At 64.8% G+C, this 26,988-nt stretch overlaps 3 protein-coding genes across 6 annotated transcripts; 2 read left to right on the forward strand and 1 right to left on the reverse strand.

Moving 5' to 3' along the window:
* Positions 1-3,577: 3,577 nt before the first annotated feature.
* LOC127489394 (kallikrein-2) lies at positions 3,578-7,765 on the reverse strand. 2 transcript variants are annotated; one of them, XM_051840775.2, is made up of 5 exons: positions 6,958-7,765; positions 6,518-6,677; positions 5,490-5,776; positions 5,334-5,413; positions 3,578-4,102 (listed from the first exon to the last, which is right to left on the reverse strand). In XM_051840775.2, exons 1-5 carry the CDS (start codon positions 7,001-7,003, stop codon positions 3,947-3,949), a joined length of 729 nt encoding a protein of 242 aa, XP_051696735.2. In that variant the 5' UTR covers positions 7,004-7,765; the 3' UTR covers positions 3,578-3,946. The 2 variants fall into 2 exon arrangements, with proteins under 2 accessions (XP_051696735.2, XP_051696734.2); XM_051840774.2 differs by having other exon boundaries at positions 3,925-4,102; positions 5,277-5,413; positions 6,958-7,762.
* A 9,272-nt stretch (positions 7,766-17,037) lies between these two features.
* On the forward strand, positions 17,038-22,209 carry KLK15 (kallikrein related peptidase 15). 3 transcript variants are annotated; one of them, XM_051840772.2, is made up of 6 exons: positions 17,038-17,179; positions 18,014-18,087; positions 20,230-20,380; positions 20,800-21,083; positions 21,201-21,337; positions 21,878-22,209. In XM_051840772.2, exons 2-6 carry the CDS (start codon positions 18,045-18,047, stop codon positions 22,028-22,030), a joined length of 768 nt encoding a protein of 255 aa, XP_051696732.1. In that variant the 5' UTR covers positions 17,038-17,179; positions 18,014-18,044; the 3' UTR covers positions 22,031-22,209. The 3 variants fall into 3 exon arrangements, with proteins under 3 accessions (XP_051696732.1, XP_069919076.1, XP_069919075.1); XM_070062975.1 differs by lacking the exon at positions 17,038-17,179 and adding an exon at positions 17,192-17,212; XM_070062974.1 differs by lacking the exon at positions 17,038-17,179 and adding an exon at positions 17,631-17,690.
* Positions 22,210-23,587: 1,378 nt separating this feature from the next.
* On the forward strand, positions 23,588-26,755 carry KLK1 (kallikrein 1). The gene is given in 5 exon segments (NM_001099971.1): positions 23,588-23,633; positions 24,838-24,997; positions 25,888-26,174; positions 26,272-26,408; positions 26,600-26,755. Coding segments are annotated over 5 exon segments (786 nt in total).
* Positions 26,756-26,988: the final 233 nt, after the last annotated feature.

The raw sequence follows: 26,988 nt of genomic DNA on the forward strand, positions 1-26,988 counted from the left end.
CGCAGGGGCTCTGAAGCGCTCCTGGATCCCGGCTCCAGCTGTTGCAGCCCCTGGGGAGTGTGCGTGTCTGTCTCTGTCAATCTGCCTTTCAAATAAATGAAATCCTGAAAAGGACGCCCAGCTAGCACGCAGTCTCTGTCGGGAGAGCTTTATTTCCCGTAGGGATGGCACAAAGTCTTGCTCGCAGGAGGCCTGTTCGGTGCCCCCTCCCAAGGCCGGGGCGCCTTGGGCTCCGGGAGTCCTCCTGCTCCGCCCCGATCGCCCCCAGACTCGGGGTCCACGCGAGCCCCGTGCCTCCGCCGCCCACCCCGCAGCTGAGCCCGGCCAGGGTCCCGGAAGGGGAAGGCACCAGCGAGCACCCGATGCGGAGAACCAGGGGCCGTAAGGGAAAGCAAAGTTGGACCCCTCTAGGACAGGGTCCGCCAGGAGGCCCAGCACCTGCCCCTCAGGGCCCGGGGGCCAAGCGGAAACCCTCAAGGTTTCTCTCCTGCACCAGGCTGCGCGCAGCCCACGTCACGCAGGCCACACCCGCCAGGGCAGCGCCAGGGAGGCTCCTGATTGGCGCGGAGCGAGGGCAGGGGCGGGGCCAGTCGCATCAATATGACGTCAGGGCGATGGATGCTGGGTGGTGGAGAGAGCACCGTGGACCCAGGCACTGCGCACGCGCAGACTGTGCTCGCCCGGGCTGCGTGGAGCTGTGTGGGCGGGCGGCAGTCTGCAAGGGCACAGACAGATGGGCAGGAGCGTGGGCAGCCTGAGGTTTGCCGAGCCCTTTGGCAATCTGGGGACACCATCACCATGCCAGCCCCTTGGCGGGAGATTTGAGTAGCTAAACACGTGACAAGTGCTCCCACAGAGAGACAGACAGAGTCAGCAGCCTTGGCTGGGAGGGAGGTGCGCATGCCTCAGCTCCCAGCACCTGTCACCGTTCTAGGCCTCTGGGAGAGGAAAGAGACCCCAGGGGTACCCCCCCACCCCGTGCCCATGTCTTCCTCCGTGACATTCACGCGTGGTTTTCCCACCGTCTGTCTGGAAATCCCTGGTATTTTTACTCTCTCTTTCCTTTAGGTTTTACATGGGCGGGGGTGTGCCTCAGCAGCGAAGGCACGCAAGGTCATGCGTGTGTAAGTCATGCAGGTGCACACACACACACACACACACACACTGGGACACAGGAGTTCTCACCCGAGTTCATACTCTCCAGTGTAGGTCTGGATATACAAGGCCACAGATGGACATAGTTGCACACAGGGCCTGGGCAGATGAGGTGGGGGCCTAATAAGGGCACACGGGGCGAGGCACGCAGACAGGGGTCCATCGTGGGGCGATGGTATCCAGAGCCTGCCCACCCGGGCTCAGCCGCACGCACGTTGACTAAGCAAATTATTTCTCAGTGCACTTCCCTTGCTTTGTGGGTAAACTGGAGACTTCTGTAGAGGCTAAATGAAGGGGGGACTGACACCCGGACACCGCTAACAAATATCAAGTGTTGTAAGTAATTTATATAAGGAGTTCACAGACACTTAGGTGTGGACATTCAGGTTTGGGATACAACTCCAGCCAGAGTGATTCAGACAGCCCGTGGGTGGTACTCGGGGTCAGAACTGTGACCCGTCCACGGGCCTCAAGCTCACGGTGCTGGCAGACAGTTCTCTGCGGGTCTCTTGCCTTCTGACATGACTTCTGAGAAAGGCCTTAAGCCATTTTGCTCAAGGTGTCTACCACGGAGATCTGTCCGGAGAGCAGTCTGGCGAGATAACTATCTCCACAGGCAGGGTTGGGTTACCGTCCAAGATAATAAGGGTAGCATGTCCCCGGAACTCACTTGTTTAATGTCCAGGACAACAAATAGAAATAAAACCCCTTCCTGCAGGGCAGCTCTGTTTGCGGCCTGGGACAATAAAGACAGCATCGCCTCGGGGACGAAGGCTCGGCAAGGTTGCTGGCAACCCTTTTGTGAGACTGAGGATTCCCGACCTCAGAAAATCCTCCACGGTGTGCAGACTCCCGCTGGCCTGCTCTGGTCACCCCCAAGTGACTGGAGGGGCAGGTGCACCGATGTGAGCGTGCACCCTGAAGGACCTGGGGGCCAGGGGAACAGCCGTGGACATGAAGTCCACGCAGCCTGCCCTGCCAGGAGTCGAGGCCCTTGTCTGCCCCCGGGCATTCATGTGTCCAGGCAGCCTTCAGGAAACTGTGCCAGGCTGACTGATGTGGTCAAACATCAGTAGACCCTTCAGAGTCCCTGACAGACGCTCGGGCACTGAGGCTGCCCCTGGCCACCTGGAGTCGGAGGTAGGAGGGGGACCCAGCTGCCCAGAGCCAGGTGATGGAAGAGGGACTGTAACTTAGCGGCACTTTGGGGACAAAGCTGAACCCTGCCGGCTCCAAGTGTTCCCCTCCAGAGACAAAGTCACGCCGCCTGCTGCTTAAGAAGCCTCCTATCACCACCCTGTCCCTCACCATCCCCCACATGCCACTGGTCTTGGGTTCCACATCCCCACATGCCAGGACAGACCCCGGGACCCCACAGCCTGTCCCACCCCAGCCATAGCCCACTTGCCCTAGGGAGGGCTCCGCCATCCCTAGCTAGTTTCTGTCCCAGGGGGGGATCTACTGCACCCCAGAAAGTCCTCAGCCTAATGGGTCTCACTTCCTGCCAGCCTGCAACCTTACTGGATGAGGACATCGACAATCACACCCTCCCGCGGGCACCAGAATTCACTGCACGCCCCTGTTGCTGCTAACCTTGGCCCCCAGTCGCTGCCTGCACACACTGGTTCTGAGTGCGACCCGTTGTCAGCCCGCACAGGGGGCAGCCCCCGTCTAGTGACCAGCAACACGCCCGTGTGTCCCGCCGTCCCCCCAAAGCGAGCAGAGGAGTCCCCGCCTCCCTGGTGGCATGAAGAGAAGGCAACGCATACTCGCGGAGCCCAGCACCTGCCCTCCAAACTGCTCCTACTTCTGGATGCCCGTGGCGGGACGGCTCTGTGTGCCCCTCAAGACAGAGCCAGAGCCCAGGCGCCCACCCAACACCCAGTGGTGAACTCAGGAGCCTGCAGGGCTCATTCCAAACAAAGGACGCGCCCCTGGCAGAGCCGTCCAGGGGTTGGCATCGGATCCCAGAGACTGTGTGGTCTCCCCGGGCCCTTGGGCCACGCCTGACCACTGGCCAACACCTGCTCTGGGGGACCCCCGGCCGAGCTGCAGAGCCGGAGCCCGCCCCCAGCCCTGGAAGCACCCCACACCCCGCAGGCCGACTCCCCACAGACTCTCCGGACACTTGGGCCGGGCTGGGCCGGGCTGGGCTGAAAGGCTCCGGAAGACTCGCCCGGCAGACAGCACCTGCCGCTGGTCCATTTCCTCCCCCACTCAACCTGCACACGTGTTGCCTTTGCTCGTTTTAACCTGTGGCCCATCACCATCCACAAACTACGGCAACCCAGAGTGGGACACCTCCTCCAGGTTCTGCGGGTTCCACCCGGAATCTGCTGCCTTAGGGCGCTTTGGGCAACCCCAATGCTTCCCCCACAGAGGCGGGGCCGTCCAGGGCTCTGAGCCCCCACCCTGGGGTCCCCCACCACGTCGAAGGCCCCTCTGCTCTCTGCTCAGGTCGTAGGCTCCGTCTGGCACGCGTGCCCCACAGAGGGCACCCAGTGCACCTGCCACCCGCCCTCCCAGGCTGGGCCCCGCCCCTCCCCCATGCGTGTCCCTGTACACCGCCCAGGTTCCGGAGTGCGTGGGGAGGAGGCTGAAGCCACACCCACGTGCACCCCACCAGTCGACCCTGTCCCTGCACTGCGTGACGCGGGCTGGGAGGGCCGGGGGCGCCAGGTCGGGCACCGAGCCCTGCGCTTCGGCTGCCCAGGGTCTACAGAGGCTGCACGATACAGAGCGCGGCGTGGACTGGACTTTACTCGCGGCGGGGCGGGGCGGGGCGGGGCACTCAGGGGTTGGCTGCCATGGTGTCCTCGATCCACTTCCGGTACCGCACCAGCTTGGTGTAGAGAGCCGGCTGCCTGGCCCGGGCGCACGGAATCCCGCCCCAGGAGGTGAGGCCTTGCAGCACGCCGTCACAGACCAGGGGGCCCCCGGAGTCCCCCTGGAGCCAAGGGGACAAGGGAGCCAAGAGAAGGGTCAGCCCCCTCCCCGTTCTGTCCGGGAAACCCGCCCGTCAGGCCTGGGCTGCCGACTGCTGATGTCATCTTCCCCGTCAGAGGGAGGAGGCCACTCCCAGGGGAGGCGGGGGAGGTGCCCACACAGGGAGGAGGCTGGAGTCCAGGACCCTCCCCCCACCCAGGGCTCAGCCAGAGGCCCCTCTCCAGGTCGCTCTGACGCCCCCTCCCCAGGGCACTGGGGAGCCACGGAGGACTGCGAGCAGGGGGCAAGGCAAGGTCAGCTCTGAGACCAGGACACACTGGGGCCGGCTGGGACGGGGGGAGGGGACTGAGGCAGGGAGCCTGCGAGGAGCGCTGGGGGTCTGTCCAGGTGGGGGCAAGGCCTGGAGCCCCCTCCTCACTCCCTGACCCCTGAACTCTGACGGCAGCCCCCAGGGCCCTCGCTGCTCCTCCCAGCCCCGGGGCCTGGCGCCTGCTGCTCCCTCTGCTCCCAGGGGCCACCTGCGCCGGGTGTCGGCTTAGTGTCCCCTTCTCCTCCCGACTCCTCCCCCATCACGTCCCCCTCAGCGGAACAGGGCTCCCTGGGGAAGGGGCTCTTCTCCCTCAGTCTCTGGCTGTCTTCTCAGCGTCTGGGCGGTGCCAGGCACATCACAGACGCCCGTGAGGGACAGATGAGCCACGCCGGGGAGCGGCCTCAGGCAGGGGGTGCCTGGAGGTGTGTGGGAAGGGGTGGGGACCCCGCTGGAGGCCCCGCCCACGACCAGGATCCTCTCCCCCTTTCCTTTAAGACCCTGGGGTGGGGGTGGTGCTGTGGCACAGCGAGCTAAGCCGCCACCTGCACCTGCACCTGTACCTGCACCACCGGCATCCCACATGGGCACCCGCTCCTGTCCCAGCTGCTCCACTTCCGATCCAGCTCCCTGGGCCGAGCCCTTGGGCCCCTGCCTCCCATGCGGGAGACTCCCGGCTCCCAACTTCAGCCTGGGCCAGCCTGGCCATTGCCGCCATTTGGGGAATGAACCAGCAGGTGGAAAATCTCTCTCTCTCTCTCTCTCTCTCTCTCTCTCTCTCTCTCTCTCTCTCTCTAACTCTGCCTTTCAAATAAAGAAATACAACCTTTAAAAAAAAAAAAAAGACTGGGGGGAGGGGCTGGCGCACCTTGCAGGTGTCTTTGCCGCCTTCCAAGTGGCCGGCACAAAGCATAAACTCTGTTACTTTCTCAGAGTAGACGTTTCTGCACTCGTCACTGGGCAGGAGACGGAGGTCCACGCACTGGAGGCTCCTGGGGCGCAAGACTAGAGGCCGGGAGGGAAACGGGCTGCGGCCGGGCCCCTGCGCGCCCCGAGCCTCCCGCCCCGGCCCTGGGCGTACACTTCTCTGGCTTGATGCTGCCCCAGCCCGAGGCGATGCAGGTGCTGCCCTCTTGGGGGTCCCGGGTGGGCAGGCCCAGCACCTGCACCGCGCCCGAGAGCCGCGCGGGCTCCGCCAGCCGCAGCAGCATGAGGTCGTGGCTGTTGTCTTCCCCGGCCGTGAGGTTCGCGCTCCCCAGGAGGCTCAGGTTGTAGAGGGGGTGCGGGAAGCTGCGGGCCACCTGCGCCAGCGTGGCCTCGGCTCCGTCCTCCAGCAGGCGGTCCAGCCCCAGCCAGACCTGCGTGTTGCTGGGGGGTGAGGGGACAGGAGGGTGTGAGGAGGGAGGGGGGCACGGGGAGAGGCTCCCCAAAGTGGCAAAGGGACACGGAGAATGAGAAAATCCCGGGGAGGGAGGCAGAGGAGGGAAAATGCAGGGTGAGCAGGACAGAGAGAGAGAGAGAAGCCAGATGGTGAGGCAGGGGCCGTGGGGAGGCCAAGGGCAGAGGAAGGAGGGGAGAGGGAGGGAGAGAGACCGGGGGGGGGGGGTCTCAGAGCTGCTCCGGGGCCATGGGGTCCCAGCAGGGGTGCTGGCCTGCAGCCCAAGGTCAGGAACCCCCCTCCCCTCTATTGCCCCCCCCAGCTGCAGCTCAGCCCTTCCTGTGCGCCCACCCCACCTACAGAGCAGGTGGGACACAGGTCCCTTGCCTTGGGGCCATCCTGGGGCTCACCCCGGGTGTGCTTAGTGTGGCGGGGGAGGGGCGTGACACAGATGCAGGAGAGACAGACAAGGACAGAGATGGGTGCAGAGACACCCAGACATGGACAGAGACGGGGGACATACGGAGACACAGAGGCAGAGAGGGGACAGGGAGACACAGTCCCAGGGCGAGACCCCCCACCCTGCACAGACAGAGCCAGGCACCCACCGAGGGACACAGGAAAGCAGACAGAAACAGAGAGGCAGTGATGGGGAGAGACGGGAGCCCCAGGCAGCGGGGAGAGGGTGGCCCCAGGTCACCCCAGGGGGAGGGCCTGACCCCCCTACTCACTTGCTGAAGCAGTGGGCGGCTGTGAGCACCCACTGGGGGTGCACCAGGACGCCCCCGCACGCTGTGAGACCACCGCGATTCACAGCCACGTGCCAGGGTTGGGAGTGTTTGTCACATGCCCAGCCGCCTATGATCCGGGACTGGACGAGGGGCACGGCGCCTGCAGAGGGGTGCGGGGCAGGGCCAGGGCTGACGGGTCTCAGCCAGCACAGGGAGCTTCCGGCAGAGCACCCAGTGTGGGAACCAGGACGGTTTGGAACCTGGCAGCGTGGAGGGGCTGGGGTGGGGCTGGGGGCCTCATTCTCTCATCTGGGGTGGACTGAGGGCTGGTGGGACAGGCTGGGCGCTGGGTGGGAAGGGGGGGACTAGAGGGAGAGGAAGCAGTTGAGCCTGGGCCTGCTTTCCCTCCCACTGCCCCCGAGCCCCCCACCCCCGCTCACCAGTGCCCCCCAGGGGCAGGGAGAGGCACAGAACCAGAAGCCACATAGTGAGAGAGGCATCCGGGGGCGGGTGGTGAGCTTAGGGCGGCGGAGCCTTCCGGGGGAGCCTTATACAGGCCTCCCTCGGCCCTGCCCCTGCTGCCTGGGAGGGGGCTGCGAGTCTCCTCCCACACTCAGAGCCGGGAGGGGGAGGGGAGCCAGTACTCGTTCTGACGACACCAGCTCACCCTGGACGCGTTCCCAGGCCGGCCCTGCGGATCCTGCACGTTTGTTCTAAGGGAGTCCCGGGCTGACCGGGAGCAGGGGCTGGGATAATCACCGACCCTCAATACCAAGCCCGAATACGTCTTTGCGCCCCAAGACCCCAAGTGTCCCGAAACACCAGCACCACGGGGCTGCACCAGGACGCTCACGCCTCTGGTTCTCACACTCTCCCACCCAGAACCTACTTCCCCAAGTCCCCCGCACTTCTCAGAGCACAGCAGAGCGTCGTGGCACCACCCAGCACAGCACCCTCCGATCCGGACACCTGCGCCCCCCACGCCAACTTCCCCAGCCTGTGTACACCCTAGGCGAGATCAGAGAAGTGCCGAGTGTATGCACGGAGAGAGTGCCGCTGGGGTCGCCCCCAGCGAAGACCCTAAGGACGGGGGCGGAGGGGTTTGCTCACACCGTGACCCCTCCGCCCCTTCCCCGGACTCAGCCTGGCGGAAGGCAGTTTGAGGGAGAGCCTGTCGGGTCCAGAAGCCCCAGGCACCTCCTAGTCCCCGCCCAAACATCAACCAAAACCGACCCAATCCAGTTTACCACCACCCCAACCCCTGCGCTGTCCCCCATTTATAATCCAACCACATTGGTGTCCAGCCGGCGCCCACCTCCGAGCCTTCCGTCTCAAACCCCAGGCCTAACTGCGTCCCGACTACCGCAGCCGTGTTCCCCAGCCAACACCACACCCAACCCTCTCCCACCCCGAACCACGGCCACGCGGCCCATCCCGGCCCCAAGCCCTGTCCCCGCCTCTAACCCACCCCCACCTGGCCCTCCGCGCTCATCCCCCTCCGCCCTCAGCCCTACACCCAGCACTTTAGCCAAAGGGAGCCAGGCACGGCCGCACCCCAACTCTCCAACGCGCCCACAAAGCCCCAACTCCAGGCCCTTGTCCCTGCATAAGGGAAGCCCTTGTGCTTTTATGGACGGTGACGGTCCCACGGCGGGTCCCTGTGGCCACAGCATCCCGTTCGGACACCAGCCCCTGGCCCGACACCGCGAGGGCCTCGAACACCTTGGAGCCGGCCTGCGGCAGCCCGGTAGTCACCACGTGGCCGGGCTGGGTGCAGGAATGCTACGTCACTATCAGGTGCCAGGAAGGCACTGACCACTGACCACCCGGACGCTGCGCATGCGCAGATCGGGGTGCACCTGGGTTTCCCCGCTTTGCATTCCTGTAGGCGTGGGTCGTCGCTCACACGTGACATGAGGAGAAGGCGGGAAAGGGCCTCTAAGCTTTTGGGAGCCTGGCTTTCCCACAGCATGACTCCCATGCGGCCAGCCCCTGCCCGTGGGGCACCCTGGAGTCTCGTGTACGCCTGGATGGCGCCGTCTCGGGTTCCAGCCCGGGAAGCTGAAGCCACAGGCGCCTGGCGGTGGGGCCTCGCCGGCCGCTCCCCTCAGCCCTGGGGGGCCCTGGGACTGGGAACCCACGACCTCCCGGCGCAGGGCCTCCGCCTCTCGCGCCTGCAGAACCCAGGGCCGCCATTCGGAGCTCTTGGCCTCCAGCACGAGAGGCCGCCCTTGCGGGGGGGCTTGGAAGCCAGGCCCAGCCCCGCGGCCGGGCGGGGAGGCGGGACGCGGGGGACGCGGGGCTGGGGGACCTTCCGCGGCCCGGGCGCCGCCGACGCCTCTTCCCTGGACCGTCTCCAAGGGCGGTGGCAGCGGGGCAGCCTGGCAGGTCGGGCTCCCCCAGAGCGGGTTTGCTTGCTGTCCTAGATCGCCGCGATAACGCTCCCGCGGCGGGTTGGGAACAGCAAATACGTTCTGTTCGGCCAGCCCAGGGCTGCCCCCGGGCCAGGCCAATAAAGAGACGGCGCCCTTCGAGGCCGGAGGCCGGGCAGCTCCGCCAGGGCGCAGGCCGCGGGTGCACAGCGTCCCCCGGGGCTGCCCCGAGCGCGGCCGGAGTGGGGGCCCGGGAGGGGGCGGCGCCAGAGCCTCGGCTGCCCCCTGTGCCCGAGTCCCACAGGCCTTGGTCTCCGACCAGGAAGCTCGCGTGCCCCGGTTCTGCCTGAGTCAGGCCAGACTCATTTTCCTGGGAGACACCTCGTGGCCACCCTCCCTGAGCCACGACCCCTCTCTCGGCCACTCGCCCGGGGCCGCACAGCACCGCACAGTGGTGGCCACGCGTTCCGTGGGGACAGCCCTGGCTTGGGCCCATGCCCTGCGCGGAGACCGCGCGGTCTCCCTCCGTGGCCGGGGGAAGTTCCGGCTCGCGGCGGCTCTGCTGGGACTTCTCGCCCGGGGTTTCCTGGGCTTCCCCCGTGCGCCTCTCCCCTCGCTGGTCTTCGTCCGCGCCCTGTAATAAACCATGGGCATCATGGCTCCTGGCCAACGGCTGAACCTGCCAGTGGTCTTAGTGCGTCACAGGGGGTGTCAGCGGGGAGGGTCTTCTTGGGACACCCCCCCCCCAGTGCTGCTGTCCCCGCCCTAAAGCGGGAGAACGGGAGTCAGGGGCCCATTGCGACATCAGCAGAGCTGGGCTTATCATCAGTCCAGACCGAAGTCCAGGAGGCCCGGTGGGGATGCACACACACGCAGGGCCTGGTACAGTGCTGGATAGGGTTGAGTTCGTGGCTGTGGCCCCACTGAGCAGGAATATTCTAGAGCTGCCACCGCCCCCGGGGGCGTCAGAAAGGCTGCAGGGGTCAGTTTGGTCATTTGCTTAAAACAGAGATGGACAGGGGGAGGCCGCAGAGAGGGGAGGCGAGTGGATGGCACTGGCAGAGGCGCTGGCCGGGCCAGAGGGAAGCGGAGGCGGATGCAGGCGGGGGTGGCGCCTCGGAGCTGGCATCAGCCCCCGCGAGGGCGGGCCTCGCCTTTCTCAGTGGCCGGAGACCCCTTCCGCTGCTCCGCTGCATTTCTGGGCGGACAGCCTCTGCGGTCTCGTTTTTAGAGCAGAGAGAAACAATTCCATCATTGACATGATCTCCTTCACAGCCGGCGCGGCGGCTCACGTGGCTAATCCTCCGCCTTGCGGTGCCGGCATACCAGGTTCTAGTCCCGGTCGGGGCGCCAGATTCTGTCCCGGTTGCCCCTCTTCCAGGCCAGCTCTCTGCTGTGGCCCGGGAGGGCAGTGGAGGATGGCCCGAGTGCTTGGGCCCTGCACCCCATGGGAGACCAGGAGGAAGCACTTGGCTCCTGCCTTCGGATCAGCGCAGCAGCCATTTGGGGGGTGAACCAACGGAAGGAAGACCTTTCTCTCTGTCTCTCTTTCTCACTGTCTAACTCTGCCTGTCAAAAAAATAAATAAAATGATCTTCACAATCTGTGTCTCATCTTCGCCCTTTGGGAAACAGATGTTTGCACTTCAGTGGTCTCCGCTGGGCGTCTCGTCTCAAGTCTGAGGACTGCTGCTGCGTTTGGGGACAACTCCAACCAAGTCTTCCAGACACGTCCAGAGGCTTCCGATCCTTCCCTGCTCCCGGCTGCATCACTTGTGACCGGTGACACCGAGTGCTCGTTTCCTTTCCTTGGTGCAGGGCACGAATCGTGAGTCTGTACTGCACTCATCCGTGTCACTACGGGTGACAAATAGCACAGATGTCAGTTTAACAAGAAATCAGCGGATACGTGTGCACGTGGGGCCAGACACGGAGGCAGCACGTGGAGGTCACAGAGCCCAGAAAGTGACAGAGGTTATCTGGGACGAAAAGCCTTCTCAGCATGGCTTCGAAAGCACTGGTGACCTCGTTATGTGAAAATTAAAAATTCTCGCTGACAAGTCACTAGAGCTGACAAGCTTGTTGAAGAATGAAGAGTCTTTATTTATAAAAGAAAACTATACGGTGTTCAAAACCAAGGACGGACTAGTGAGCATCTTTGAGGCTAGTGCCCACACGGCCTGCAGTCGCTGGCATCCCACAGGGACGCCGGCTTGAGTCCTGGCTGCTCCACTTCCGATCCCGCTCTCTGCCGGAGCTCCCAGCTCTGGGTCGCAGTTCCAACACGGAGACTTCACACGCTCCAGCGCCAGTGTCTGGTCCCACTCTGGGTCTTTAAGTCGATCTCCCCACACCGCCTCGGTCCTCTGGCCACCTGCCCCTCAGAGTTCATTCCTGGGCAGATACCACTTGAGCACCTTTAAAAAAAAAAGGTTTATTTATTTGAAAGTCAGAGTTACACAGAGAGGAGAGGTAGAGAGAGAGAGAGAGAGAGAGAGAGAGAGAGAGGTCTTCCATCCACTGGTGCACTCCCCAGTTGGCCACAATGGCCAGAGCTGCGCTGATCTGAAGCCAGGAGCTTCCTCCAGGTCTCCCACGTGGGTGCAGGGGCCCAAGCACTTGGGCCATCCTCCACTGCTCTCCCAGGCCACAGCAGAGAGCTGGATAGGAAGTGGAGCAGCCAGGACTCGAACCAGTGCCCATATGGGGTGCCGGCCCTGCAGGTGGCGGCTTTACCCACTACGCCACAGCGCCGCAACTGAGCATCTTTGAGGCTGAAAATTGAATGACCCCTTATCCAGGTTGGGGGGGTTCCACGGACCACAGCACGGGGGGTGGGGGGCAGCAAAAGCTACAGAGGGGCAGTGATTTCTTTAAAACAACAAAACTCAGAGACTTCTACCGAAACCGCAGACAACCGTGAGGTGGAGGGGAGAGGGGAGGAGTAGGGGGAAGGAAAGGGCCCGGGGCCCCAGAGACATTTCATCTCCTCTCACAGAGGCCCTGTAGGGCACAGGGTCCAGGAAGGGGAGGGAGTGGGCGCCCTGCCCCCAACCAAGGCAAGAGGCCCCTGTCCAGCGAGGACGTTTTAACCACGTCTCCCCACACTGGCACTGGCTGCCACCTGCCGCCTGCCACCTGCCGCCAAACCCCATCCAAGGGCAGGGGCCTGAAGCCGCAGGCCTGGAGCAAGGCAGACGTCGGGTCTGGGGTCAGGAAGAGGCGAGAGGTGTGGGCTGACGTTCTGCTGCGAGCAGAGCCTTGGGGCTGAGAGGCCCGGATGCTGGCCCAGGAATGCCGCAGCCTGCGGGGTGTGCACGGCCTGGGACACCTTGGAAGGCATGAGCTGCAGCCACTGGCGACAGGGTCTGTGGTGAGGGTCTGTGGACCCCAGGCTGCCCGCTCTCTGGTCTGCCCCTCACGCAGCTCGCGGGTAACCACCCCACCGCCCGGGCGCCCGGAACCTGTCACCTCCTCTCAGGGCGGCCATGTGGATGCGTGACAGGCCCTGCCCGGGGGCCCTTTCCAGTATGGAGCCTCCCCTGGCGCTGCCCGCTGGTGTGTGCTGTCCAGCCGGGGCCAGAGAAGGGACCCAGGACCCCAGGGAGCCTTGTGTCCCATGGTGCGTGAGAGGGGCTGGGTGTCGTCCTCCATGGGCGCTAGACTCCTGGGCTCCTCCTGTGCTCCGGAACGCGTGGACGTGCCCAGCCCACCGTCCTCACTGTCCTCACTGTCCTCACTGCCCGATGCCTGGAAGCCGGGTGCAAGTCTGGTCTAGGAAGACCTGGAGGCAGGGTTTGATGGCAGCGGGGGTGAGAATTCTCCTAGCTGTGGTCTGAGTTTGAACGGGGAAGGTGTGGGGGCTGAGATTTCCTCCAGAGAGGACAGAGGGCCCCTCCCTGCCAGGCCTGTCCTGCCGGCCGAGGGCATCTGCCTCTGATGCTACGGGAGCCAGCAGGTGCCCAGGGGGCAGGACAGGGCCTCACCCTGTGCTCACGGGCTCCCTCTGGTGGCTGTGGGGGAACCAGCTTGCTCCAGGTGGGGAGACGGGTCAGGAGCGGCCTTGCCCCCCGCCTCGAGGTCCCCGGGGCCCTGCTGCTCACAGGCTCCCGACCCCAGTGCGTCCTGGTCTCAGAGCTGACCCTGCCCTGCCCCTGCTCACAGCCTTCCGTAGCTCCCCAGTGCCCTGGGGAGGGGGCATCAGAGCGGCCTGGAGAGGGGCCTCTGGCTGAGCCCTGAGTGGGGGAAGGGTCCTGGACCCTGAAGTCCCTGCCCCTCAGCCTGGACTCGAGCCGCTGTCGCCGTGTTGGTACCTCCCTGCCTCCCCTGGGAGTGGACTCAGCGCTGCCAACCTCCCCCCACACACACACCGCCCCGTCTCCCTGTGCTCCCAGGGTGACGTGAGTGGGAGTGCTGCTCTGTGACGCATGTCTCAAGGCAGCCCTGGGCAGGACACCAGGCGGCACCCGCCGAGGCACCTGGATGCCCACACGGCAGCACCAGGACGCAAACCCAGCCCCCCTCCCGGGTTCAGGACATCCCAACCTGCTTCTTAGCCAAACACCCGCCCCAGCAAGTGAGGAACGTCCGGTGGGGCCTCTGTGTGCTGGGTCCCCGGAAACACGGGCAGGCTGAGCGCGGTTCTCCCGCGCAGAAAAGCCCCAGGAAGGTGCCAGTCTCTAGGCTGAGCAGCGGCTGAACTGGAGGCAGCGGGAGGAGTGTGGGAGACCTGGGGACCGGTTACGGGAACGCCCGCAGTCGGGGCTCGACGCCTGCAGCTGTCTTTCTCTTGTCCCAGTTTTCTAGGGACTCCCAACCCCCAGCTCCACTTCCAATTCCCGCTCCCTGCTGACTCAGACCCCAAAGAGCAGCAGTGATGGCCCAAGGGCTTGCACCCCCCGGCCCCCATGTGGGAGACCCAGAAGAAGCTCCTGGCTTCCGCCAACCCAGTCCGAGCTGTTGCAGCCGTTTGGGGAGTGAGCCAGGGGAGGGAAGACCTCTCTCTCTCTCTCTCTCTCCCTCCCTCCCTCCCTCCCTCTCTCTGCCTTTCAAATAACTAAACCAGTGTCTATTTTAAAAATCATTAAGACCCTCCCCTTGCCCTAGCTCGGTGGAGAGACATGTGGTCTCCACAGCAGGTGCACTCCCACCGCGAGGCCCTGCCGCCCTAGGTGAGCCCGGGAATCGTCGCAGCACCTCTGCCTCCTGGTGGGTGACAGGCTGACTCCGCAGAGGTGGGACTCAAACCCACGCCGCCTGGCTCCAGCGCCCACGTCTGAATCGCGGGCTGTGTAACTCAGCCTGATTCTCGGACAGACATGCCTGCTCCAGGGATGCAGTCCCACCCTAGCCTGAGACGGCCAGAGGGGCTGGCTTCTCACCCCAGGGGAGACAGGACCCCTGGGACCCTGTGCAACGACCCTGCCCTCTCCCCGTCCTGTGTCAGCAGCCATCAGTGGCCACAGTCTGGGCCCTTTGTTCGGACTAACCCGATGCTTCCTGCAGATTCTCCAATTCGATTGTTTGGTGTTATTAAGGACAAGAGACTGAGACACAGAGACTTCGGGGGAGGCTGAGCCCCTCGTGCGGGTGTGTCCCCAGGGTGGGCAGCACGCAGGGGCCGTCTCGCTGGAGAAGGGGCAAGGGGGTACCTGCCCCAACAGAGAAATCCCAACCGCCGGGAACCTCAGACTGAGCGCGGGGACCTGGTCGGGGGAGGGGAGGGCGGGTGAGCTCTAAGTGCAGAGACCCTGGGGGTGGGGGCACGTGGTGCCCCAGAGACGGGAGGGGGCAGGCGGGGACGGCGCTGGGGTCGTTCCTCAGACCCGGGACGAGGGACAGACAAGGGGGTTTGGGGAAAGAGGCCAAGAAGAGGAGAGGGGCCTAGGGGCGCGGGGGGCGCCCAGGAGCAGAGATTCGGAGTCAGAGGGGGAGACCCGCGTGTCTGGGAGCTGAACCCAACAAACCAGGGAAAGGAAGACCCCCGGGGGTGGGAGAGGGGAGGGGAAAGGGGAAGGGACTCCTCAGAGGACGCCCCCACCCCGCCCCAGAGCACCTGGGTCGCGCCAGGGAGGTGGGCACTGACGTCAGCGCGTCCAGCGGAGCAGGCTGGGCGTGCGCTCACGGCCTCCGCTGGGGGTTGGGGGGGCGGCGCCGCGGGTGTCCTGGGTGCGCCTGCATGGGACGGAAGGAGGCACACGTGTGTGTGCCCTGGAAAGCGCGTGGCACAGGCCTAGCCCCTGGCCCAGGACCCGAGCGCCTTGTCGCTGCGCAGACACAGGGGGATTCCGGGGCTCCTGGAGTGCGAGCCCCGGGTTCCTGCCCTGCGAGGCCTTGTGCGTGGCGGTCGCCTGCGCCGGCACCTCTCCGGGCCTCAGTTTCCCCGTGTCGAGGAGGCCCTGCAGCTCCGCCTGTCCGGAGAGGGCGAATGAGCCCCGGGCACGCGCAGCCCCTGTAGCCGCTCCACCGGACGGATCTGGGAGACAGAGGAGCTTCCAGCCTGGGCACCCCACGAGGGCAGCATTGGGTTTGTAGGATTTCTACAGTGCTGAGCGTCTAGGGATCCAGCAGGCGGGAACCGCGGGGTGTCTGAGGACTGCGGCTGCAGAATCTCAAAGTCTGGTACCGCGCGCACGGAGGGGGCACGCTTCTCACCGCCCCACCCCTCGCGGGCGGCTGCGGCCAGTCCCTCCCTCTCTGGGACCTTACGGAGGCAGGATCGGACTCCAGACAGTTGCTCAGAGCCATCTGGAGTTCTGAGCCTTGAGAAGCCAGCTCAGCCGCAAATCCGGAAGCCTTGGGGCACCAGAACCCTGAATTAAGCCTGCAGGGGCCAGAATGGCGAGCCCAGGTTCCAGGCTGGAACGTCCCACTTGCCAGCCAAGATCCTAACAATCTCCGAATCCCGGAAGTCAGGCCCTTGCCTCCCGGGCCAGCCTTAAAGGAGTGTGCAGGGGCCGCGCTGTGGCACAGTAGGTAAATCCTCCGCCTACGGCGCCCGCATCCCATATGGGTGCCGGTTCTAGTCCCAGCTGCTCCATTTCCGATCCAGCTCTCAGCTGTGGCCTGGGAAAGCAGTGGAAGATGGCCCAAGTCCTTGGGCCCCTGCGCCCACGTAGGAGACCCGGAAGAAGCTCCTGGCTCCTGGCTTCAGATCAGCTCAGCTCCGGCCATTGCGGCCATCTGGGGAGTGAACCAATGGATGGAAGACATCTCTCTCTCTCTCTCTCTCTCTCTCTCTCTCTCTCTTTCTCTCTCTGCAACTCTACCTCTCAAATGAATAAAGAAAATCTTAAAAAAAAAAAAAAAAAAAAAAAAAGAGCATGGGCCGGCGCCGTGGCTCACTTGGTTAATCCTTCGCCTACTGCACCGGCATCCCATATGGGCACCGGGTTCTAGTCCCAATTGCTCCTCTTCCAGTCCAGCTCTCTGCTGTGGCCCAGGAAGGCAGTGGAGGATGGCCCAGGTCCTTGGGTCCTGCACCCGCATGGGAGACCAGGAGGAAGCACCTGACTCCTGGCTTCGGATCAGCGCAGCGCCGGCCATGGCGGCCATTTGGGGAGTGAACCAGCAGATGGAAGATCTTTCTCTCTGTCTCTCTCTCTCTCTCACTGTCTGTAACTCTACCTAATAAATTAATTATTAAAAAAAAGAGCATGCAAGCAAATTTGAAGCTCCAAAGTCTACCCAGGAAACCCCAGCGTCTGGACTGAGAGTCGAGAATGTATTGCATAAATTCAAAGCCCCAAATCTGCCGTAGGCTCCACACAGCAGGTCCCCGGTCATCGCAAACACCACACTCCAGACGGCAGTCTGGACTCCTGGGTGCCGAGGCCCAGGATCCAGAATCCAAGCCCGAGACCCTGTCACCCAAAGACCCCACACCAGGCTCCGGAAGTCAGACTTCAGGTCACAAGCCCCAAACTCCAGACTCCCAGCCGGCTTCTCGGCTCTAGAGCCCCACCCCCGCCCAGCCTAGGCACAAGGAGCCCGCTTTTCTGCCCTTGCTCTCCCGCCCCCTCCGCGCGGACGCCCTGGCCCTAGGGGAGAATGCCACCTCGGAGACTCAGACGGCAGCTTCAGTCCCATAAATGCTCATTAGGACCGGTCCGCCACCCAGGCGTCCCGCCTGTAAACCTGCCCCCTCCGCCACCTCCCACCGCACCCGGCACCACCCCAGCCCCAGACCCAGGTGGGGCTGCGAGCTATAAATACCGACAGCCAGCCCGGCGCCTGCTCCCCTTCTCCGGGCCTCCAACCTGCCCTGGGTGCGGCGGAAGGATCTGCGGGTGGTGAGACCCACGTGGCAGAGCAGGGAGGGGGAGGTGCCGGATGCTGCGGTCTAGGGGTGGGGGGGGGGTGGCAGAGACACCGATCACCCCCGGTGGAACCTGATTGGGGAATGGGGAAGCTATCTCGGAGCCCCAGGAGGAGATGGGGTCGGGGGAGGAGATGGTGTGAGTCAGGGGCGTCCCTGGAAGAGCCCAGAACAGGGTCAGCTCAGCTGAGGTCTGGCGTGGGCAGGCCCCAGGCTGGGGGCAGCGTCGGGGACACAGGGCGCACCCAGCCTGTGCCCCACTTCACTGCGGGCCTCTGGCTGTCAAGAGATGCCTGTTGGGGTGGGAACCTCTCAGAAGCGCTGGGGCTGAGCCTGGGCGGACCAGCACGAATCTGGGAGCTTCCGGAGGCTGGAGTCCAGAGTGGAGGCAGGGCAGGGCTGCCCAAAGGAAGTTCCCAGCCTGACGGAGGAGGCCACGTAGAGGCAGGAAGTGGGCCTAGAAGGGAGCGCAGCCCCGGGAGGAGGCAGGGACAGGCTGAGCAAAGGCACGGAGGGCATGAATCTTGCCGGGGGTGGGGGGTGGGGGTGGCCTTGGCCGAGGATCTGCGGCTTTATCCAGGGAGCACTGTGACCAGGGGAGGGGCACAGACCCTCGACGCCTGGGAGGTGGGGGCTGGGCGGGAGGGGACCCAAGAAGCTGGAGTTGTCCTCAGCGTCCTGAGTGGTAGGGTCTGAGCCAGGGGAGCATCCGGGACCTGTCCTGGGAGGGGTGGGGGCGCCCTGGTCTCTGGGGCAGGTAGCCACGGGAAGGTCCAGCCCCCACCCCCTCCTCTCCCTCCCCTCCCAGGCTGCAGCTGGGCGCCGGTCCCTGCTGCACCATGTGGAGTCTCCTTGCCCTGTCCTTCCTGCTGACGGCTGCAGGTAAAACGGGCCCTGCACCTGGGGGAGGGTGGGGCCCCTTACCTCAGCCAGAGCCGTGCCGCCCTCATTCCTGCCCCCCTGCCAAGGTCCCTGAGTTCTCACACCCCCCCCCCCCGGTCGCTGTGCCACCTGGGACGATGGACACAGAAGCCTGGGGCTGTCCGCTTCTTTGCTGCGCAACCTTGAGGTGATCACTCACCACCCCCTGGGCCCCGGGCCCTGATCGCCCTCTCTCTCTAGAACGGCACCTATCTGGGATCGCCAAGGCCCCGTGCTGTGCTGTGGGGCATGCACGTGATCGGAGGCCAGGCTGGCATCTGCCAGGGGCTCCGCACCTCTGTGGCCTGGGCTCACGCTGGACACAGCCACGGCCGGCCTGTGGGACAGGACCTGCCCCCGCTGGGCCCTGTGGGGCGGGCAGGCTGTGGCCGAGGGTTTAGAATGTGCCAGCGCGGCACTTGGTGTGCACGCCCGTCCTCCGTGGAAGGAGGGCACTGCTGCCCACTTCTGACAAGGGGAGGGGCCGTGGCCCAGAGAGGGGCAGCCACTAGGTCAAGGTCAGTCTGGGTGGTGGATGACCTCCAGCCACCACCCATGGAGGAATGAGTTGTAACCTGATGCTCTACCCTGGAGAAATTGGGGTGTAGACTTGCATTAACCCCCCTTCCTGCCCCATGTGACTCTGGCTCCTGGGCCCACACTGCCAGCCTCCCCTGGGGCTCTCGCTGTGCCCTCTTGGTCCTGCCTTCGGCCTGCTGCACCCGGTCGGGGCCTCTGCCCTCCTCCTGCTTGGACCGGCCAGGTGCAGCTCTGGCCTTGCAGGGGACAACCTCACCCTTCCCCTGTTAAGCCCCTCTCGTCCACCACATCCGCATTCCCCGGGCCTTTGGGCCGGTTCCTGCCCCTGCTGGGCAGAGGGTAGGCGTCTGGGCCATGCAGAGCCTGTGCTGCCCCCCCCCCACTGTGTGTGTGTGTGTGTGTGTGTGCATGGATGTGGCTCTGAGGGAACACATCCCTGTGCCCAGAGTGACTGTGTGCGTGACCCTGAAGCATCCTTGTGCCTGGTGCCCTTGTCTGTGTGGAGGGGGGTGTGCAGAGCCCTGGGGTCCCCGTCCTGTCCCCACATCTGAAACCCAGTGACCTGGCTCAGCCACCTGCATCTCTGGCTGTGTGTCTTTGACCTTGAGTGCCCAGGCCTGTGGCTGGGTATCGCCCTGAGAGTGTGACACACTCAGAGCCCGCCCCGAGTCAGCGTCTGGGACTCTGACCCTACGAGAGAGGGCTGGCCAGTGAATCACGGTCCCACCGGGTCTCCGCAGGTGTCTGGCTTGTTCTGGCCATGTCAGTGTCCACCGCCTGGACAAGCAAGAGCATGTCCCTATAAATAAATCCGTGTGTACTTTGTGGCAGTAATTAATAATTGTTAAGCAGTTGCATTATACCACACACACACGCAGGTGCATCTCCTGTTACAGGTGAGAGGTTAAATAATGTGATCAGAGTTGCACAGCCAGTGTCTTTGAATCCAGGGTTAAGGGCCCCACTGTCATTGTTAAGCTGTGTACACGGGTACACAGCTGTGAGACTGGGACTGGGAACCCATGTCTCCTCTGTGTCCAGCTGTGTGCATGTGCCTGCGCGTCCCTGTGCGTGCGTGCGTGCGCGCGCCTGCGTCCCTGTGCGACCGCCTGTGCCGTCATTCCCCGAGCTGCAGCCCGTGTGCTTGCAGGTGACTTCGGGCTCCAGCTGCTGCCCCCGTCTGTCTGCACCCTGTCGGCGCGGCTGCCCGCGTCTGCGTGCACGTCCCTGACCTTGTGCGGCCGCGTCTCCCCGGTACACTGACACCGGCTGAGAGGCGTGTCGCCCAGATTTGAGTGTCCTCATCCACTTGATATCTGTGACAACTTGGTGACCTTGAGGGACTGCTTCCAAGTGTCCCCTCTCTCCCGCAACCCCGCCCTCTGGCCGGTGCCCCAGCCTCTGCCTCCCAGAGCCCTCAGAGCAAATGGAGAGGGGGCTGGCGTTCTGGGGGAGGGGGCGGCAGGTGTAAGACCCAGCGGGGACAGCGCGCGGTGGGGGAAGGCGTGGGCGGGAAAGACGCGGGGGAGGGGCTCGGGGGTCTTCCACGCGCTCTCCCCGCAGCCCAGGGCGGTGGCAAGCAGAAGGAAGACGAGGAGTGCGTGCCCTTCTCGCAGCCGTGGCAGGTGGCTCTCTACGAGCGTGGACGCTTTAACTGCGGGGCTTCTCTCATCTCCCCGCGCTGGGTGCTGTCGGCCGCCCACTGCCAGACCCGGTACGCAGGCTGGGTGCCCAGGGCCGCGGCTGAGGGTGGGACCTCTGCCTCCCCCCCCCCCCCGCGCCTCCACCCCCAGGCCTGGACCGCTGGGTCGGGGAGGGACCCCCGCCTCCTGGGTCTGGAGGAAGCAGCTTCGGGGGAAGCGGGCTGTGGGTTCCCAGCCCAGAGGCCCCCCGGGACGAGAAAGGAGACTGATAACGTTTGGGCTTTGGGGGGCCTGGATCTGAGACTCTTAGGTTCTGCCCCAGCAGGGGCTGGGGACAGGGTTCCAGGCGCGCGCCTGAGGATAAGAGACAGCAGCTGGAACCATTGGCGTCGGGGTCATGGGAAAGGCTAATGGGATCCGGAGTTTCCCAGACAGCCAGGGGATCCGGGGTTTCCCACTCATTGAGCCTCCTCTCTGCGCATGCGCTTAGCTTCATGCGGGCGCGCCTGGGCGAGCACAACCTACGCAGGTACGACGGCCCGGAGCAGCTGCGGGCGGTGTCCCGCATCATCCCGCACCCGGGCTACGAGGCGCGCAGCCACCTCCACGACATCATGTTGGTGCAACTGGCCCGTGCAGTACACCTGACACCTCAGGTGCGACCCGTGGCGCTGCCCACGCGCTGCCCCCACCAGGGCGAGGCGTGCATGGTGTCCGGTTGGGGCCTGGTGTCGAACAGTGAGCCTGGGACCCCCGGGAGCCCCAAGTCGCAAGGTGCGTGAGAGGACGGTGCTGCCGGTCGGGCCTCCAGGGGCTCTGTCCTCCGGGGCTCGCGGGAGGAGGGAGGGGACAAGAGCCCCGCGCCCACTGTGCACCCCCCGCCCCACCCAGTGAATCCGCCAGACACCCTGCACTGCTCCAACATCAGCATCATGGCGGACGCATCCTGTAACAAGGACTACCCCGGGCGCGTGATGGCCACCATGGTGTGTGCAGGAACAGAGGGCGGAGGCACAGACTCCTGTGAGGTCAGACCCACAGCCCCCTCCCCCCGCCAGGGGGAGGAAGAGGGCAGGGGGAGGCAGGTCTGGGAGCTGGGGTGCGGTTGTTTTCTGCTTGCCTCGGGCCAGGGATGGAGTAGGAAGAGCAGCCCAAAATGGCGATGGGTGGGGTTGGAGCTGGTGTTAAGAGACGGAGGCCAGGTTGGGTCGGGTGGGGGATGGCACGCGCTGAAGCTGAGGACGGGTTTGCTTTGATTTGGGGGGTTGAAGTGGAATGGGGTGGGTTTTGGTTGGGGTGTGGAAGACGCGGAGATTGGGACGGAGGGGTGATGACGGAGGGAGGGCATGGGTGTGGGCTGCTGTCGAGGGGAGACGACTGAGGGGTGGGCTGGTTCGGATTTAGGTCCGCTCAGTTGGGTTGGGGGGTGGGCGTGGTTGAGTTGAGGTTGCCAGGGATGGACTGGGCTCTGGTTGAGACTGAGGCTGGTGATCAGGATGGGGATACGCTACATCCTACATCCGGAGGTGTCGCCTCAACCTGAAACTCCCCTCTTCCCTCCCCCACAGGGCGACTCTGGGGGACCCCTGATCTGCGGGGGTGCCCTGCAGGGCATTGTCTCCTGGGGTGACGTCCCCTGTGACACCACCACCAAGCCTGGCGTCTACACCAAAGTCTGCCACTACCTGGAGTGGATCAGGGAGACCATGAAGAGGAACTGACTGGTGGGCTTTGCCACCTGTGCCCCTGACCGAGCAGATGCCCCCAAAGCCTGCAGGGAGCCCTCCCAAGACTCTGTCCACGGCCCAGATGTTAGCCAATGACTTGTCCCACCAGAAGCCAAAGCTGGCACTCAAAGACCACCTGCTTAACGCCCAGATAACACAGAATGCTGACCCCAGTCCCTCTGTCCGAGTCTCTGTGGCTTTCTTCTGGGAGTGACGGTTGCGGGAACCCAGAGACACTGCCCCCCGACCCCTAGTGAACAGACACAGCTTGGGCAGGGCTCTGTGCACTGGACACGCAGGACTGGCTGTGTGATCCTGAACAAGAGGCCCTGCCTCACTCGGCCTTGCTGGTCCCATCTGCAGAATGGGACCCGTTTTGTTGCTCACCTCACGGGGTTGCCGCTGCTGTGTGGGTTCAACGAGGCGATTCTCATGAGCTCGCTAGAATGCTGTCTGGCACTGGGTAGCCCCTCCACCTACCGACCCCGGCATAAGGACCCGCACACGCCAGATTTTCAGGAAGGACCTGGCTTTTCTTCAGGATTTCACACTAGGCTCCCTGGCAGCCAAGGCAAAAAGGCAAATTCTCTGCTTTCTTTAGCCAAACTCCTGGGACTGTTGACACTGGTGGAAGCTGGTGCCTGATTCCCTTCAGAGACCCCAAAACGTGGTTTTCAAGGTCACCGAGGGTTGACGTACGTGACCCTGGCCCTGCGTGACAGGGTGGGGGGTGGTTTGTGTGGAGGGCTGTGGTGATGACCAGACCTGGGAGGGCTGTCAGTCCAGGACTCTGGGAATTGGAGGTCATGACCTTGAGCACCCACATGGGAGAGGCAGGGTCCCGGGGCGGAGCGGGGGATGGCGGCACTGTCTGGGGAAGACACCACACTTTGGAATGCCGGAGCTGTCGCCCTGGCACACCCCTGACGCCTCATATTCCTGGACCTGGGGGTGCTAGGATTGGTGGTGATTTTCCTAAGAGGAGCAACAGGTGGGAGCACCCCGACCCGGGGCGTTCTGAAGGCCAAGGCTTGTACTGCAGGGGAGCGGGCAGCTGACAAGCCAACATTGTGGCTCTAAGCAGGGAAGGGAATGGGGTTTCAGAGGGTGCCGGGCCTTGGGGTACAAGGCCTTACGGGGACTTGAGCATATGAGGCTTTGTACTGGGGGCCTGTGATTCCTCCGACCGCCTGTCTCTGCTCCCCCAGACCCCCGCCCTCCCTCCTGGCCTCCTGGCTCTGTCCCCAGGGCCCAGGCCCCAGGAGCTGCCAGCGCTGCCCCACATGCCCTTGCTGAGCACTTGGGCATGCGTCCAGCGAGCTCGAGGGCCTGCAGGACGACAGGTGCAGGTTCTCCCTCCCGCACCACGGCTCTGGGGTGGGAGGGGTGTGCACCCCCACACAGCAGGGGCAGGGCCTTGGCTGGCATCTGGGTGCCAGCAGGGCAGGGGCGGGGCTCTGGGGACAGGGTGAAGGCTTTTAAAGGGCTCCCCACGGAGTGGCCCCAGCTGCAAGTTCACTGCCTGCCAGCCCCTTGGACACCTCGGTCGCCATGTGGCTCCCGGTTCTGTGCCTCGCCCTGTCTCTGGGGGGGACTGGTGAGACGGGGCAGGGGGCTGTGGGAGGGGGCGTGGGTCCTCTCCCACCTGGCACCCAGCCTCGCGCCTCCAGCCCACAGCCCGCCCCAGAGCAGGGTGCGGGCTGTCCCCCGCTTCTCACAGCCCCTCCATGCCGCCAAGCCCGGCACAGTCCTCCGTCCCACACTGGGTCACTGCCACCTCTCAGGGATCCCCGTGTTTTCTGCTCCCCCTGGTCAGCCCCTGTGGCCGGCCCCTTCACCCAAGGGCAGAGCTGGGGCCATCTGTCTGCCTTAGGCTGACGCCCCTGCCCCACGGCTCTTGAGAACTCTGATCCTCTCCCACCCCTATGGCTCCCTGTGGCCCCCATGGCCTGGCTCCTGAGCCCACGGACTCTCCCCATCCAGCTCCCAGCTGTGTCCCCCAGACCTGAATGCTGTCCCCCAGATCCCGCCACCCAGATGGGGTCTGCCTCAGAATAAACACACAGAACCCAACTGTGGCCACCTTCAGTTCTAAACCCCACATCGAGGGGGTCCTCACACTGTCCCCTATCTGGGCTGGCCTCATCTGGGTCCCTTCTCTGTGCCTGCCCTGGCACTGGCCTCAAAAGAACCCGAAATTCCTCTGGTACCCTGGGACCCCATCCCGTTCCGTCCAGAGTGACCATCACTCACCACCACCTCCTGACCCCAAGCTGCTCTCAGAGCCCCCACTGACTCAGATGCCATTCCCCGTTCACGGGAGGACCCCAAGCCCTCACAGGAGCCCACGGCCCGCCTCAGCCCCGACCCTTTCACCTGGAACCTCAATTCTCCCGGCCCCTACCCAGGGGCCCCCAAGTCACTGCCAGCCACTCAGCCCAGAAGCTCCGCTGTCCTCTCAGCTGTGGCTCCGTAAAACCATGTCCTGTTTGAGCCCTGAGAGCCCAGCCCAGGCCCTAGCCATGTCCCTCCAAATCCCACCCAACCCAGCGCCCGACGTTCCCCCGGGTTTGGGGAATGTCGCTCGGCCCTCTGATCAGCCCAGCGGCCTGACGGGCACAGCCAGTGCCCGCTCCCGAGCCCGTCTGTGCCTCCCACCCTGAGCCCCGGCTCTGCGAGCAGAGCACGGAGTCTCCGCACCCAGACCCCTTGCCCTTGCCCATGTCCCTTCACACCCCCAGAGCAGCCCCCTCTCCTAGCCTCAGTCCCTCCTGTCAACCCCACCTCCCACCCCGCTGCAGGCGCCGCGCCCCCGCTCCAGTCCCGGATCATAGGCGGCTGGGTATGCGGGAAGAACTCCCAGCCCTGGCAGGCGGCTCTGTACCACTACAGCAACTTCCAGTGTGGGGGCGTCCTGGTGCACCCCCAGTGGGTGCTCACAGCCGCCCACTGCTTCAGCGAGTGAGTAGGGGGTCAGGCCCTCCCCCTGGGGTGACCTGGGGCCACCCTCTCCCCGCTGCCTGGGGCTCCCGTCTCTCCCCATCACTGCCTCTCTGTTTCTGTCTGCTTTCCTGTGTCCCTCGGTCTGTGCAGGGTGGGGGGTCTCGCCCTGGGACTGTGTCTCCCTGTCCCCTCTCTGCCTCTGTGTCTCCGTATGTCCCCCGTCTCTGTCCATGTCTGGGTGTCTCTGCACCCATCTCTGTCCTTGTCTGTCTCTCCTGCATCTGTGTCACGCCCCTCCCCCGCCACACTAAGCACACCCGGGGTGAGCCCCAGGATGGCCCCAAGGCAAGGGACCTGAGTCCCACCTGCTCTGTAGGTGGGGTGGGCGCACAGGAAGGGCTGGGCTGCAGCTGAGCAGCTGGGGGGGAGCAATGGAGGGGAGGACTGGTGAGACGAGGAGGACTGGGGGGGGACTGGGAGGGGGCTTTGGGAGGAGGCGTGGGTCCTCTCCCACCTGGCACCCAGCCTCGCGCCTCCAGCCCACAGCCTGCCCCAGAGCAGGGTGCGGCGCTGTCCCCCGCTTCTCACAGCCCCTCCATGCCGCCAAGCCCGGCACAGTGCTGACCTTGGGCTGCAGGCCAGCACCCCTGCTGGGAACCTGCAGCCCAGCCCCAGCTGCTCCTCGGCGGCTCTCAGACCCCGCCCCCTCGCTGTCTCTCCCTCTCCCCCTCCTTCCTCTCCTCACTTTCCCAGCCCCTGGCCCTCCGCGGGATCTCTCTCTCTCTGCTTCTCACCACTCTCCCCTCCTGCCTGTGTCTCTTCTCCCGTTTCGGGTCCCTCCCCCAGACTCCCCTGCAACCCCTCCGCCCTGCTCTCCCCTCACCTCCTCCGTCCCTGTCTTTGCCCAGCAACTACCAGCTCTGGCTGGGTCGCCACAACCTGTTTGAGGACGAGGCGGAAGCCCAGTTCATCCAAGTCTCCGGCAGCTTCCCGCACCCCCGCTTCAACCTGAGCCTCCTGGAGAACCAAACCCGTGGTCCGGGCGAGGACTACAGCCACGACCTCATGCTGCTGAAGCTGGCGCATCCCGTGCAGCTCACCGACGCCGTGAGGGTGCTGGAGCTGCCCACGCAGGAACCCCAAGTGGGGACGTCCTGCCTCGCCTCGGGCTGGGGCAGCATCACACCGATAAAGTGTACGCCTGGGCCAGGCTCCCTGGGCTGCGGGGGAGGGGCTGAGGGTCCAGGCTGTGCAGGGCCGCGGCCCTCATTCTCCCCCCGCCCCGCCCCCAGTCACTTACCCAGATGAGCTCCAGTGTGTGGACCTCAACATCCTGGCTAACAGCGAGTGTGACAAAGCCCACGCCCAGATGGTGACAAAGTGCATGCTCTGTGCTGGCCACTTGGAAGGCGGCAGAGACACCTGCGTGGTGAGCCAAGCCCCTCTCCCCCCAACCCGGGGTCTTGCAGCGTAGGGGGAGGGGACTCAGATTCTGAGCTGGGGTCCTGCCTTCAGAGCGGGAGCTGCACACGGGACACCCCTGCCTGCCTCGGGGAGCCGCCCCCTCTGGGTCCCCATGTGTGCCTGCCTCCCCACTCTCTGTCTCCCCCGCATCCCCAGGGCGACTCAGGGGGCCCGCTGGTCTGCAACAATGAGCTGCAGGGCATCACGTCCTGGGGCCACGTCCCATGCGGCAGCCCCAATAAGCCTGCCGTGTTCACCAAAGTGCTGTCCTACGTGGAGTGGATCCGGAACACCATAGCCAACAACCCCTGAGTGTCCGCCCCGCCCCCTGCCCCCTGCCCCCCGCCCCCAGTAAAGACGCAATGTGCATCCGAGGCAGGACCGGCTCCCGGATTTTTGGCCGCCCAGACGCCAGGCACCCGCACTTTCGGGATCCGCTCCACGCCCCGGAAGGGGTCGCACAGCCAGGGATGCCCGGGGTCTCCGCTCACGCTGCGCCCGACCCTGCCCTGGGAGGGAAGTGGCGGGCAACCACAGGGCGTGAC

This window comes from Oryctolagus cuniculus, chromosome 18, assembly GCF_964237555.1.
Source record: "Oryctolagus cuniculus chromosome 18, mOryCun1.1, whole genome shotgun sequence".
Lineage (NCBI taxonomy): Eukaryota > Metazoa > Chordata > Mammalia > Lagomorpha > Leporidae > Oryctolagus > Oryctolagus cuniculus.

Excerpts from the sequence above, each read along its gene's own strand:
- LOC127489394 (XM_051840774.2), bottom strand. The coding sequence starts at position 7,003 with ATGTGGCTTCTGGTTCTGTGCCTCTCCCTGCCCCTGGGGGGCACTG. Across the intron at positions 5,777-6,517 it reads GCCGCCCACTGCTTCAGCAA|CAACACGCAGGTCTGGCTGG; the intron begins GTGAGTAGGGGG and ends CTCACCCCCCAG. Across the intron at positions 5,414-5,489 it reads CAGCATCAAGCCAGAGAAGT|TCTTGCGCCCCAGGAGCCTC; the intron begins GTACGCCCAGGG and ends CCCGGCCTCTAG.
- KLK15 (XM_051840772.2), top strand. The coding sequence starts at position 18,045 with ATGTGGAGTCTCCTTGCCCTGTCCTTCCTGCTGACGGCTGCAG. Across the intron at positions 21,084-21,200 it reads CGGGAGCCCCAAGTCGCAAG|TGAATCCGCCAGACACCCTG; the intron begins GTGCGTGAGAGG and ends CGCCCCACCCAG. Across the intron at positions 21,338-21,877 it reads GAGGCACAGACTCCTGTGAG|GGCGACTCTGGGGGACCCCT; the intron begins GTCAGACCCACA and ends CCTCCCCCACAG.